Consider the following 15,891-nt stretch of genomic DNA (forward strand, 5'->3'; position numbering starts at 1 on the left):
AAGAGAAAAAGATATGGAAAGAAAGTTAAAAGAGTAGGAGATATGAATTGAAGGAGAGAGATAGAGTAAAATAGTATAATGGAAAAGAAAGAGAAATTCAGAGGTAGGCTGATGGGGAGAAAAGAGAAAGAAAGAGAGAGAAAGAGAGAGAGAGTGAGACATAATAAGAGGAACAGAGGGTTTAAGATAGAAAGATATTGTGGGTGTGAGAGGGAGAAAGAGAGAAAGAAAATAGAAAGGGAAAGAGATAAATAGATAGATAGGAGACTTGGAGGTGTGGGAGAGAGGTGTGTGGGGAAAACTATCGGAGGAATGTGCACACACACACACACACAACCTCTGAGAGTAAGTTTGAGAGCGCACAGAATTTTGCTAGTCTCACATTCAGTTCTTCTAGAAACCTCTTACAGCTTCGACAGCTTCAGATACTTTATCCTCGTATCAAATTAAACTAATTTTAATAATTTGTTTCACTTGAAATAAAAGAAAACCTTTAAATCAACTTTAATTTTAGCAGGTAATCATTTAGTTTTTTTTGTTTTTTAGCGTTGTCATTTTAAAATATCTTAAATCTTGTGCCCAAAACGTTATCGCATATGTTTTGATAAAAAAAAATTGTGTCTGGGAATGGGGAAATTACATGATCTTATGTAATAAAAGTAGAAAGATGCGTGTTAGTATATTCACAAGGTTTGTTGAAAATCAAATCATTAGATGCATCTTTTTCAAGGAAGATCCTATTATATAAAGTAGTAAGCTTCACAGGTATCCTAGGATGGTTTAATCTTATTTTTTTTCAAATTAAAGTCTAAAGAGATGGTCTAAGGCTATTTTCTGTCTCTCCCATCAACCTACCAATGGCTAAAATGTTCCTAGAAACTAGGGTCGAAGCCACTAGAGGTGTTAGAAATAGTACAAAATTATTTCCTGGAATGAAACCTTATATTCAATTGTTTATTACAGTTTAAAAACAAGGATGATAACATACAAAGCATGTTAATAATTTAGCCATAACATACCAAAACAAAGTATAGATATGATTCAATAATTTTTGCACAGTTTTATACATAATATCTAATTTTCCCGGCACTTACTACCAGATACTTTTATCAACCATATATGTAATAATATTTTAGCAGAAATTCTTACTAATTTGGCCTGTATGAAAACAATGTGTGAATGCACATTACTGCATTCTTCCTACCTTTAAGGAAATTGCTATTAGGGAAGAAATTTTTCATATATAAATTAACCATATAAATAAAAATTTGACTGCATATATTTGTAAATGTTTATGATATTAATAATTGATTTATTATTTATATGAATTTACGTCCAAAAATACTAAATCTAATCATTCACACAAGTCTAATAGTCCAAACAGCGCGAAGGCTTAAAGAAAAGCTGCATTCGTAGGATTTACATAAATTTAGAAGTACAAGAATATAATTCGTCTACAAACACAAAACGTGATTTGTTTTATTGAAAAAGGATCAAATTTCTATTGCAATTATCTGCCCTTATTTACATTTCTTTGACAAAACAATAGCTGCATAACACTCAAGCTTTTTGCTGTTATTATATCAATTTATGTCTATAGATACAATACCAGTATTTAAAAAGATCAATCAATTTTACAATAGTTATTTATCACAGCTTTCTGTGGACATTAAAATAAAAAAAATAAAGATTGAAACAAGTTTTGTTATTCCCGAGGGAGAAAGGCCCGGTCTCACAAAACAGGTTTTAATTTTATGCTTTGTCTTAATATTCGTGGAAAAATGTCTGTAATACGATGCTATACATGACTTTTTATTATGGCTAAAAAGCGGTTCAAATCCAGTGGATATAATCGGTTTCAAAGCCATACTTGAAAGTCAACGTTAAGAATGATTAAAAGTAAGGTTAATAGATGAATACGTACATCATCTTATTAAATTTTAAATTTAAATAGGCTTAAGGAAATACCAAATAATTGAAATATTTTATAGAGAAAATAAGGATTAAATAAATAATTACTCCACCCCCTTTTCTAAAACACCACCAAATCGCGAGGGGAGAAATTTATGGATTTTAAAGGATAAGACAATTATGATAAATTTTTATAAATTATAAACAAACAAAATTACCACATTATTTGATTCAAACCATTGGTAGAAAAGTATATGCAGTAAGGGCATGCCATTTTCAAAAATTCTCTTGGGAAATCAATAATTTGTGGGTCAAATTTGCGTAATTTTTGAAAAATCACGTAAACTTGAACTAATAACATATAAAGGTTATTGTAAAATATTTAAAATTCTTTTATAATACATCATAAATATTTATAATACATAAGCACTATCGCCTTCTTTGGCGTTTAACTCCCCCTTTTAGAACAACTTTTGTAAGGGGAAATAATGAAACTTCTAGGTTTCTCTGTTTTCAAACAGAGATAGGACAATAGCAGTAAACCAATCTTCCATCCTAAAAACTAGTTGTAGTGGTTATTACAACATTGTAATTTCAATGATCTTTCAATCAGATTTGGAATTTTATCCCGGGAGGGAAGGTACATTGGACTGAAAATCTTGACAGTACCAAAGTATTATATATACAATCTCTTGCTTAAATATTTTGGGCAATTCCATTGAATCTATAGATTAGTTGGTACAAGCATTCAGTTTCTAAGCTTAACCACCAAAAATTTTAATCTACAAACGGGTTAAATTTGTTTATCGCAATTGGAGATGATCAACAATTTATTGCCTATTGTCTTATCCCTTAAGATTCCTGATTATAATCCCATTTTTTCATCCCTAGCAGCAACCTATTTCAATCATTTCCCCCTTTATATACCCCCCCCCCTCCCCCTTTATTGTATGTATTATTATTGACTGACCCCAAAACAAAAAATAAGAATTTAGTTGAAATAAACAAGAAGTGGTGTAATGTTTGAAATATTGAATTTTATGTATTAGAAGTTTGAATTATAAGTTATTTGTGATTGACATTCCTTAAATAATAAAAAAATTAACCGTTAAAATTCAAGATTTAAGGTAAAATTTATCAGTACATATTTAATTAGTTTAGTTTTTATGGCTTAAATTTTTGTCTATGATATATTTGATGTAAAAAAATTATATTCTAAGACCTAGAGCTGTGTATTTTATGTGTAATTTTATGGCGGTTGTTGAAATTATGGATTCAGCTGCCATTTTTGCAGTTGTTAATTTAGAATTATTGTACGCCTGAGAAAATTGACCTTTGAGATACTTCACTGAAAAGAAGAACTATATCAGTATATCGGTCAGCGAGATCTTTCGCTACACACACAGACAGATATCCTGTTACTTTTGTTACTTTAACAATAAAAAAATATTAATAAGATGCTATGTTATTGTTTAGGTAATGGCTATAATAAACTCGCACTGGCCACTCGCCTCAACACTCGCCCTCCTCTTCTGCCTCCACCTGGTTAGCTATGGCGCCCTCGCCACTGGAGATTTCGCGGATTTTGTAACGGAACCTGTGACGACTGCAGCCACTGTGGATGAGACTAACAGAGCAACTGGCACGCCTTACCTCACCGAGTATGTTATCAAGGGCTCCAGAGATGGAGAGGTAATCAAAAACCTTTTTAAAAGCGAAGTATTTCTATAATTAGGTTTGTATGTCCGTTTGTTCATAACGGGTTTCTTCTTTTACTTCATTTAGGCATTCTAGAATTGTACAATTGATTTCAAACTTTGTAAAATGATTGCTATAATAGTTATGAGCTAGGTACGATTTTGGATGCATAGCAAAGATAGTATCTTTTTTTCTTTTTAAATATAAATTGTCACCCAAAATTTTCTTATAGTATAATATTACAAAAAGTTTCATGGAATTATTAGACATTTTTTATTTTTTTTTTATCATAGACCCCGGAAATGTGTTCGTCTCGAGTGATTAACGCCCGCAAGGCAGCCCTCACCAGGCCTATTGAGCGCGGAGTTCAGCCCACTGTTAATCTAGGTAATACATACTTAGACAGAGAGAAATACATGCATTTTTAGCAGCGAAGCTACTCTTTAATTTGTAATGTCCGTCTGTCTGTATGTATATCTTTAACGTTTTGGGGGATACGTTATTTTCTCGGCTCTATAAAAGATAGAAGTCTGAAACTTTTTAACAGTATTTCCATCATTAAGGAGCTTAATTAACTATCAAGCATCCATTACGGTTGGACTCATTTTTAGCAGGTTTTGAGCTATTTTTATATTTTTCTACATTTTCCCCCATATTTTTGGTGTTTATGGTCCGATTTTCGAAATTTTTGTAGTTAAGAATATCAAAATTAAATTTCCCATCGTTTTAAGAAAACATCCGTGACAGTCGGGCTGCCTTTCATCAGAATTTTTATGCTTCACTACTTACGGATTTTGTAATCCTTGTTTATTTTTTTTTAGTTTTATAAAGAAAAATTATGCGTCATTAAATTGTAAAAACATACACAAATAGCAATAAAACTAAATGTTTAATTCTATATAATTTAATTTTCAATTATGTTGCGCAAACTATTGAATTATTGATTATGAAAAGGATGACAAAATCCATTAAAACGAAGTTCTTTTAACAAGAAATTATAAATGGTTAAATTATGATGTAGAATATTTTTTTACAATTGATATTATTTAAAATATGAGTGTTTAACCCTTACAGATCGGGCCCCTATTCCCACCTTAATAGATCGGGGGGGGGGGGGGGGTCATATTGACCCCCCCCTCTATCTCGGCTTCTGTTACAGATAAAGACGTAAAATTTTTTTCTGGTGGTTCATGTTTATTTTTAGAGAAAATTACTTTTTCTAGTCATAGCGGCCAGACCGCTCCTTAGCCGCTTTTTAGCGGCCAGCCGCTAAATTTTAAAACAGCTGTAGAGCGGCCAATTTTGCAGCTAGGATGACCAAATTTTAGGACGAACTTTTATTTTTCATACCAAAAAAATTACTTTTTCTGATCATCGCCGAAAAACGGCAAATAACGGAAACCGCCATTTTCGGCGGTTACGGCGGTAAAACGGCGGTTGGCGGCGCCAATTAATATTTTTATCTGTTTATTATTGCTCAAGGATTTACCAGAAAAATTTATAGGTCTCTAGCTGTAATAGAAGCCACGATATTCATGATATATGTCTGTAGTAAAAGCCGGACAAAAATCGGTCATAAAGTCGGTCAGGGTGCGGTCAAACGGTCATAACACCACTTTTCTCATAAGGTCATTGATATCTCAGTATTCAACAAAAAAATTTTAGGTTTCTATCTTATATACAAAGTCATAATGTAGAAATCAAGAATTATTTAGTTTTTTTTTTAAATTTTGGTGCTACCCAACCGGCTTTGACCGGACGCCACGACCGACACAGACCAGATATCCTTATAAGATCAACTCTTGCCAACGTAAAATTACTAAACTTAAAAAGTCATGAAGTCACAACTCTCTATCTTACCTACAAAAAAAATGACATTGAAAAAATAGAGGGGGGGGTCAATATGACCCCCCCCCCCCGATCTGTAAGGGTTAAGTGATATTTAAACTTTATTAAATATTTATAAAATAGTGAAAAGTTGTAAAATAACTTCATACAACTTTATTCAATATGATTTGTTTCTATTTAGTAGTGTAGCTACTTTATAGCTATTGAGTTTTCGTCCATCCATAAGAGGATTACCTAAGCATATAAAGCTCAATTATAATTTGCCAAAAATTAAATATTCTTTAGAGATTCATAGACGATATTGACTAAAAGAATATTTTGTTTATGATTTTTATTTACTGTTAAATAGTACTAATTAATTTGGAAGATTTCTCACGTGTCTTGAGTGTTTACATAAAACTTTTTTTTTCTCAATTGCATAAGCTAAAAACATGTTTTTTACCTGAAGTTAAAAAAGTAATAACCATTTTCAAACAAATTTTTAGCAGTTTTGTTATGTATTTCATTATCCGCGAAAATCTGTCTTTAATACGAGGCGATAATAAATATTCTTTTTATATGTAAAATTTAAACAAACAATATCTGCAATATCTACCCTCCATCCCCTTTAATAAGATTCTACAGGTCATTAGTATTAGAAAATATTTAGAACTATCTTTCTATCTTTAAAAAGCATTGTATCTATATATCCTAAAAGACTTAGATGTAAAAAAGTGCAATTTTCCTTAAGAAAAAGTTAAAACGAACAAATCAATTGTCAGTTAGGAATGTAAACCTATTCTTGTCCATCCCATAGTACAAAAAGACAACTGTACACTTTTAGAAAGTCTTAGGTGAGGTCATTGGTTTAGAAGCCATTGTCAGATGACTCATGCACCTGACATTCTATCAGAAGTTATTAGTTATTTCTCGCATCGTATTATAAACGGCTTTCCGCGGATGTAGAATGTACAATTATAAGATTAAGTTTTTTAGCCCCGAGGTGCCGAAGGCACGGGCTAATCTTATAATTGTACATTTTTATATTCGTAGAAAGCTGGATATAATACGATGATAGACATAGTTTTTTCGTATGACTCATGCACCTGACATTCCATCAGAAGTTATTAGTTATTTCTCGCATCGTATTATAAACGGCTTTCCGCGGATGTAGAATGTACAATTATAAGATTAAGTTTTTTAGCCCCGAGGTGCCGAAGGCACGGGCTAATCTTATAATTGTACATTTTTATATTCGTAGAAAGCTGGATATAATACGATGCTAGACATAGTTTTTTCGTATGGATGAGAACCGGTTCCTATTCAACGGATTCGAATGAATACGAGAAATATATTTATATATTTAATTTATTTCAGGCGCTGCTTTGCTGATTTTCCTGTTTGTGGGTGTGTTTGCTGCTGGTATTGCTTATGCTTTCCAAATGGTAAGTCAGCTTTTCCCCATCTGCCTTTCAAAAATAATAATTCCTCTAAAATATTGAGAACAATTACAGCACGCTTTTGTTCTATAAGATGCTAAAAAGATTTAACTATTTGGTTACTGTTTAACTGTGTACCTATATCTATCATCCATTTTTGGGAATAGTCCCTTTCGTAGCAACACCCCTTAAGGGGCGATTTGTCATATTTTTAAAATGGTTTTTGATAGGTTATTTTAGGTTAGGTTAGATTATATTGGGTTAGGTGGTTGCCCCACAGGGTTAGGCAATTGGCCCCGCATGGTTAGAGCCAACGTTGGGCTAGAAATAGGAGAAAAGCTATTGTGAAAAAAACGAAGAATCGCCCCCTTAAGGAGCGTTGCCACGGAAGGGACTATACCCCCTTTTTTTTCTAACTTGTGATGTGTAAAACGCGTTGGACAGTATCAATACTAATTTGTTAATTAGCAATAATTATCTCAATTATTTAATTTATTTAATTGTTTAATTAAACACATGGATTGAACTTCATATTAACCTTAATTTGAATTAAAACAAGCACAACCTTATTCATTAAAAGCCATCTAACTATAAATTTAAATTATTTCTGAATTAAGTAGTTTTATGTTATTATCAGTTGTAAAAAATATATGTAAAGAATTTTAATTCCGTTTTAAAAATAAAATCTAGTTTATCTTTTTTTTTTCTGTGAATTATTGTGTCCTAAATAACAGACAGACAGATAGACAAACAATAATTTTAACATTTGTTTACCCCATTTACAATTATGTATGTCAAAACATGTAATAAAATGAGTGATCTCATGAAACATAAAAAGTATAGTTAGAAGTTTTATATATTGATATCTGATTTGATATATAAAAAAATAACATTGCCAATAACCATTAAATCATAAAATGAAGTTTTAAAGTAGTTACACTATTCTAAGCAATCAAACCTAGTATTATATATCTTAGCCTTTTTGTATAAACATTGCTTAAATTCCAATGAATTATGTTTTGTCTGATTTCAAATAAGAAATTTTTTAGGGTTCAAAGAATAATTTTAGAGTAAAGATTTTCCTAAAGCTATTTGTTCTTATTAACAATGTGAAGCATTTTTAGTAGAAAAACTATTATTTTTCCCCAGTAAAAACATCTTTAATTTTCTAATGTTTGGCTATGCTTATTTTTTATGATGTCATTCTTGTTTATTTTTAAAGTTTTGGATAAACATGTGTTACGCAATTTGGGGCGTCTTTTTGTGTATTTTTGTTGTATTTTACGCATTTCTTGTATGTAATTTTGGGGGTTAGTGCTCCAACAAAAAGCTAGTCACATATGTTCAGTACATTTTCTGTGAAAATTTATGTGCTAATTTTAATTTTCGTAGTGCTGCTACTTTTAAACTAATTAGATATCTAAGGGAGGGCAATTTATTATCTCAATATTTTCTTTTAGATATATTTTGTTATTTAGAGGTACTGTAATATAGTTAATATTTAGAATATACAAAATATTTTGTATTGTACATTGCTTAAACTTAACTCAAATATGACCTTTGAAATACAATAGCATTCCTTACTTTTGTACAGTCATTCATATGTTTCAAAACAACTAAGAAAATAAACATTACATTTATTATTGATTGAAAAAGTCATTTAAAGTATAAATTTCTATTCAATAAGCTAGTTACCACACCTTTAGCCTCCCTGGCCTGCCTAGCCGCAGCTCTCAGCCCCTAGTCTGCCTAGCCGCTGGTTCTCGGCCCCCTAGCCATATAACCTAACCTAAATGTTAGGGGGGGGGGGGGGTGGAGGCAGGGGTATACATTTTCAAAATTGAAAAAAATCTGAAGATGATAACCCCATATTCCTTTCTTAAATTTTATATTACATGCTTTATTAAGGTCTAATATACTTTATTAAAACTTTTACTTTCAAATAACAAATGTATATACATACACCCAACAATTGTGGATTTAAAAATATAGGTCTTCTAATGACTTATAGGAAATGTAAAAAATTTGACATTTTGAAAAAAATGCCCGACATTTCTAGGATTTTTAGCATGCATTAGTTTGGGGGCAAAGCATTTTTTTCAAAGATAAGTTATTTACGCTTTAAATCATTAGATGTTCTGATGTAAAATTTTAAAAATAAATGCAAGCAGAGCTGACTAGCAACTATAGCTAACAATATTTCATACTTTCAGTGTATTTACTAAACAGTCAGCTTTTTATAAGTATACTTCAAAAATAATTGCTTATTAAGACATTTGTTTCATACATCAGCGGTATTTTAAGTGTTAATTTTTAAGAATTATTATTGTTTATTGTTATGCTTAACAGTTTTTTTACTTGTTTCAACTTGTTGTCTACATATTATTATTTGTAAAGTCACATTTACCATATTACTTATAGACAAACATTTTGAAAGGAAGTTATAAGAAAGGCTTAAAATGTAAAAGCAGAATTCTATCTCAAATAATAGTCAATTAAGCTCCATCGCCCCTTAAACGTTATATAACCTTGTAAAACTAAACTGTGTAAGTAATAAAGCTACTCTATAATTCACTGTCCGTCCGTCCGTCAGTCAAATTTGTTTTTTTGTTAGTGCTTTGTTTTCTTACAGACTAACTAACATTTGGAGTTTTATTTTAACATCGTTGTTTTAAATCTATATTCTATTCCCATGGTACCATGTCTATATAAAGTTTTGAATTAAGTTAACACGAAAATTTAATTAAAGTTTTGTTCCATCGAGAAAATTAGCAACATGGAGAGTTTTAATTTATTTCGCAGTTTGTATAAATTTGTAGTTTTATTTTCTTTAAACAGGCCTCTTTAACAGTAAACATTCTCTAAATAAACAAAAATATAATAAATATAATATTATTTTGTATTAAAAGCTAGCAATTGTTATCCGTTTATGGTTAGATGATGTATAGTTGTAGTTATAGCGAAGCTGTGCTAATAAAAATGTTCTTTTTCCTCTCCTGATTTAAATGAATACAGAAGAAAGCTTTGTTTTGACAAAAAAATTGAAATTGATAACAGATACCAAGTAGACCAAGAATGTACAAAGTATAAAGTGCAAAAAAACTGCTTCTAAAAGTTGAACCAATTCTTTTTGTTTATTACATTTTATAAAATAAACTTTTTATGCACTGTAGAAAATAGGACCTTGAATTAGCCTATCATCAAGAAAGTGATCTTGACCCTAAAGTCATAGAGGCCTAAAGGCCTAGGCCGTCGGCATTCCTAAGCAATGACTTGGCGCGCTTTTAGTTTTATTACATTATACAAATTTATGAGGACAACAGTTGTACAAGTGCAGCTACTGTACTACTATAGTTAGTCTGTAAGTTCGTAACTCCATTAGAAAAAGTAAAATATATCTTATTGTCCTTAGATAGATAAATAATTTTTTTATTTAATTATTTTCATTGTTCTTGAATTTTACAGGTTTTTTAGGAAGTTTATTTTTTGAAAATTCTTTTAAATTTCTTAAATTACATAGGCCTTAAAACGACTAGCCTATGAGCCAGGCGTCTCTTTATGTATGTATACTATGTAAATGGGAAAGGAGGAGTATAATTGCTTTCTCTCAGCGTTAAAATCTAAAAGAATGTGTATTAATGCCATGCTAATTAAAATTCCCTAAAATTTACATTGTAAAAGATAATAGTTTTTTTCGTCTTATTTCGCTTTTATGTTATATTTTCTAGACAAAGCTTATGAAGCGCACAAAATTTATATATTAATAGTTATTTATCGCATCGAATTTTTGACAGCTTTCCACTATGGATAATTAAAGGAAAAATTAAAACCCAGGCTTAAAACTTGTATTAATTTTATGATTTTTATTTTAAAATTCGTGGAAAATTGTCAATAATACGATGCTGTATAAATGTTTCAGTATGGCTAGGAATCGATTCTAAACCAGCGGATTTTCATCTGTTTCAAAGCCATACTTGAAATCATATTAATGCTTTTGGTTGATAAAATAGTTAAAGGAACGGACTTAAAAGTAAAACTTTCTTAGAGAGTAGCTGCAATAATACCAAACTTAATATTACATAATTTTTATTCATGCTGTTTGCAAATTCTTATTCGTAAAAACAAGTTCAAAATGTAAACAATCCTAACATTAAAAAGTATGTTTCAGGCCTAAAATAAAGTTTACTGAAGGGTAAAGAGAGAATAAACACTCAAATGAAAAGTTGGTAATATAAGAAAGTTACAAATAAGTTATTTGGGGTAAAAATAATAAAGGAAAAATGAAATATATGTATGATTTTTTAAATCTGTATATGCCATGAACTTGGAGAAATTGTCTTTAGATTGGTATATTTCAGGACTCTGCAGCCGCGGCTTTAAAATTTGTTTTGAAAATAAAGATTACCGTAATTTAGGTCAGGTTTAGGCTTCCAGCGGATTTTTGATATTGAGAAACATTGATTACCCTGAGACTTGCAGTAGACTGACGCGCGGCTGCCGAGCCTTGATGTATTCTGTTCATGTTTACTGTGTTCACAATAATAAAATGAATTAATAGATTGTGTCTGTTTGTCCAGAACTTATATCTGACATACTACATTCCTAGAATGACTTTACAGATAACTTTTTCATACACCCGCCCAACAGAAGGTCATTCTAACTGTCTGAAGCTATAAATCAATTTGTATACTCATTTGCCTATTATACTATTTCCTTAAGCAAACTAATTTAATGAGCATACAATATTATTGTTCACTAATTAAAAAATTAGCAAAATTTATGAAATAAACCTATCTAAATAATACAAAAGCTTTAGATACTGCCCATAATCTTTACCAGGGCTCGGCAGCCGCGAAAAATAAGCTGAAATTTTGTGTGCAAACAAAAATAATCATAAATATGGATTGTCTGCTTCTAAACAGGTTAAGAAATCCAACTGAATTTTAAGGTTATAATATGACGATTCTCTGATCTAGGCTTACACGCGGCTGACGCGCTGCTGCCGAGCCCAGATCTTTACATTGCATAACCTAAGGCATGCTGTACACACACAGAAGCGCATAGGTCGTAAAGATAACTTTTTCTCAAATATTTCATGTTCAAACATTCATATGCTTTAAATTTGAAACAGCTTTCTAAGTAGGGTTACGTAAGGGAAAAAAATTTGGACTACGGGATTAGATATGCGCTAGTCGACATAAAATTACTTGGATGTTGCACCAGATTTTCATGTACTCTGATAAGGTGATGTTCGAAGCTGGCTAAAATAATTATTCCCCTATCCACCCCCTTACTTCCATCCCTTTCCCTCCAAGTGGATGAACAAACTGGCCAATAAATGCGGTTCATATTAGCAAGCTAAATGGACGCGGATTTTCAATACATCCATGTATATCCTATATCCATTGATATGCTGCTTGTTAACTTGAGGGGAGGAAGAGGATAAATTCCTTGGAAATGACTTTCTGCATTTAAAAAAATTAAAATTAATTATTTTTTCACACCTCAACAAGTTCATTAAAACTTAAGTTTTTATCTGAAAAAATGCTTCTAAATATTTAAGAATTTTCAAGACATTTCTAGCATTTTTAAAACAAGTACAAAAAGTTATTTAAATAAAACATTTTAATTATATAGAGGAGACTATATTTTAGACTTTTTTTAAATTCAAATACTATGGAATGATATTTAAAATGTTATAAGTTTTTATTAAATTAGTTAAAAATATCTAAATTTTGACACTATGTAATTGTCGATAGGTCAGAGTTGAGGAAAATTGAACTATTTTATTTCGCTTTTCCAAAGAACAATATACATATATTCCACTCCAGTTCAGAAATCGATTCATAACTGCAGAATTAAAACCGGTTCTGAGCCACACTGAAAAATCATGTATCATATCCTATTATAGACAGTTTCCAGAGACTTGTAAATAAAAATATTTGTATCAATGTTACCCTGGCTTTCGATTTCTTGTGACTAACAAACCTGGAATTAACCATATAATTTTCATTTTACTGTCCAAGGAAAACTGTCATAATTGAAAAGTTGTATGTCATTTATCTGCAGGGTGAAGATAAAAAATCATGTCATGGTATTCAGTTACATTTCAATGGAGAATATCTAATAAATATTATTTATTTACAAAATTACTGGTATGTGGCCCGAATTTTGATATAATCAATTTTGTTTAGGTGCGCAAGCATGTGTACCATGATGCTGACAATCTTGATACTGCTTTTGATGCAGGTAATAAGCTTTTTGTGTACCATGTGTACCATGCGTTCCATGTGTACCATGTGTACCATGATGCTGACAATCTTGATACTGCTTTTGATGCAGGTAATAAGCTTTATGTGTACCATGTGTACCATGCGTTCCATGTGTACCATGTGTACCATGATGCTGACAATCTTGATACTGCTTTTGATGCAGGTAATAAGCTTTTTAGTAGCGAAGCTACCCTATAAATCAGTTTGCCTGACCGTCGGCGTCCGTCAGTCTAAAAATTTACATATAGTTTCCATCTCTAACTCAAATTAGCACCCCAAAGTTTGCGACAAATTTTCCCCTGTCAATATATATATACACGGATAAACTTTATCCATTATATTTTATTATAGGAGGAAAGGTGTCTATTGGTCTGACTGCTACCACAATTGTATCCCAATGGACCTGGTCCGCCACCCTCCTCCAGTCCTCCACCGTGGCAAGCAAGGTGGGAATCATTTTTAAAGTATTGCGTCGAAACCGATTAATATCCGCTGGATTAGAACCGCTTCTAAGCCATACTCAAGATCACATAAAACATCGTATTTTACTTAATTTTCTGCTAATAATGAAATAAAAATTATAAAGTTGTAACCAGTTTTGTTAGCATAGCCTTTAGCCCCTAGGGGCTAAAACTGGTTCCGATAGTATTTTTTTTCTCATATAGATATCCGCGGAAAGCTGTCTAATACGATTCGATAAAAAATAATATTAAGACCCATAGAACGCTGTTACATTGAAATATACATTTAATTCTAAAATTTAAAATAGCATGACATGTAATTTACAAAATTGAATAAGTGGTGTACAATTTTTATCGAAATTAACATTTGAAATACAATAGATTATAAAAGTACAAATTCTTTTCAGATTAATTTTAAATTCAGACTATTTGTTTAACATCAAACATCTAAGAAGATTTAATACTCTAAAAACTTTAGTTTTACATTTTTGAATTAAGCTATGTTTTATAATTATACACATAAGTTGTTATATAAGTGTATTTTTCATTTATCAGTAGGCTTTCAAAGCAGATTCTTCAGAGAGATAAGATTAATTTCATAGCTTTTTTTTATTGGGGTAAAATGAGGAGATATAATAGGTTTGAGGGGGGTAATCTGATGTATTTTTTTTAATTTGAGGGGGGTAAAATGAGGGATTTCAACAAAGTTTGGGGGGTAAACACACCTTTACCCTTATCCTTGAACGTACATGATTAAGGGGAAGGTAGCTTATGCTAAAATTCCGTAAAGGTGTAAGTTTTAAGGCTTAAAAAACAGTAGTAGAACGATGATATTCACTGATTTTGTTCCATAAAACTCACACCTACCTCCCCCTTTTTCATCATTTTTCGTTTAACTTAGATTTGAAAAGATTATTTGAAGAGTGTGTTGGCTTAATTTGTCAAGTCAGGATATAAATACTTTTCTACTTTTGAGAATTAGGAGGCTTATTCAAGATTTTTGAGAAATAAAGGTTCTCATGTTGATGTGAATATTTAAGCTTTTCAGCTTTAAAACATAATGACATAATTTAGCAATTTTAACGGAATAAAAGCTTCCCATCGATTTGATGTATAAAATGATGATTACCGTGTTGTTTTGGTATGATGTTATCAAAAAGACTTAAGTTCTATTATCTTTATTTCAATCAAAAAAAGGTGAATTGCTTGTTTGGATTTATTATTGTTTTTTTATACATGGATTTCATGGATTTTTTCGTCCCTAATTTCTGTCTTATTTTCTAATACAAGTTTTTAAAGAGGAGTTATAAATAATGAGAGAGATAAAAGTATTTATACTAAGAACTATTCTTTTTTATCCAGATTAATAAGAACTTATATAAGTGTTCTATTTGGATAAAAAGAATATATCATATTATATTTTTATTTGTCTTAATCACGTTTATGAAAATTAGACATATGGAAAACATTAACATTATTTTTTCTTTTTTTTAACTGTTTACATATTGTCATAACTGCATTTTTAGAATAATAAATTGTACTGTTTAATACTCATTAGAACATTCTTATTTATTTGAATTTATTAGACAATTAAAAGCAAAAATGTTCTTCTAATTTCAATTTAATTTTTTTTTATTTTGAATTTCTTATTGGAATCTGAAATCTCAAACGGGAGGATCCGCTATTGTTGAGTAAATTACAGAGCATCACTTAGTTGTCAGGAAGTCAAAACCGCGCCATACCTAAAGACCCATAGCGGATTAAGAAGCAGTGGACAAATGTCGTGTAATTAAAGGCTGAATTTTCTTTAAATTTGTGGTGGATGTATAATTAAGGCAGCCATATCTGCAACTTGTATTAATTTGGTTTTAAAAAGTAATACGGTTACAACTTACCAATTTATTTAGGAACGCTGGAGGCCTCTAGGCAGAAATTTTAAGAGTTTAGTCATAAAAATGAAAAGTTATAAATATATGGGGGTGATGTCATTATTTTAGTGGCGATATCTCTTAGGAAGGTAGTGTTACTCTTTGCCAAAGTAGATAGACACCTTCTTAGAACCTATTAAAAGCCCACAGAATTGGAGAATCATATCGGTTTAGTGTTTATCGAGTTCCTTTGGTACAGACATAAAAACACACATACATAGACATCCTGTTATATTTTATATAAGAATATGAAATACCAACAATTTTGAAGAAAGGCAAATTTAAATGCTGAGTAATATGCTTTTTTTAAGGGCAGGCTTGTAAAGGATAGGATAGGTCAAATAATATTGACGTA

The 15,891-nt window shown here is 30.8% G+C and overlaps 1 protein-coding gene across 3 annotated transcripts in view; it reads left to right on the plus strand.

Annotated features, from left to right (window-relative positions):
- The first annotated feature begins 336 nt into the window (after positions 1–336).
- LOC145329112 (uncharacterized) overlaps positions 337–15,891 on the plus strand; it is a 49,063-nt gene continuing 33,508 nt past the window's right edge. The window contains exons 1-6 of one of the 3 annotated variants that reach the window (XM_080173153.1): positions 337–517; positions 3,388–3,603; positions 3,903–3,996; positions 6,814–6,881; positions 13,070–13,124; positions 13,499–13,593. In XM_080173153.1, the coding sequence (XP_080029279.1) occupies positions 3,391–3,603; positions 3,903–3,996; positions 6,814–6,881; positions 13,070–13,124; positions 13,499–13,593 (525 nt within the window). In that variant the 5' untranslated portion in view covers positions 337–517; positions 3,388–3,390. Of the gene's footprint in view, positions 518–2,904; positions 3,039–3,387; positions 3,604–3,902; positions 3,997–6,813; positions 6,882–13,069; positions 13,125–13,498; positions 13,594–15,891 lie in introns of those variants that run through there. The other 2 variants (XM_080173155.1, XM_080173154.1) reach the window with 2 other exon arrangements.

Source organism: Acartia tonsa, chromosome 9, assembly GCF_053477335.1.
Source record: "Acartia tonsa isolate MP-2025a chromosome 9, ASM5347733v1, whole genome shotgun sequence".
NCBI lineage: Eukaryota > Metazoa > Arthropoda > Copepoda > Calanoida > Acartiidae > Acartia > Acartia tonsa.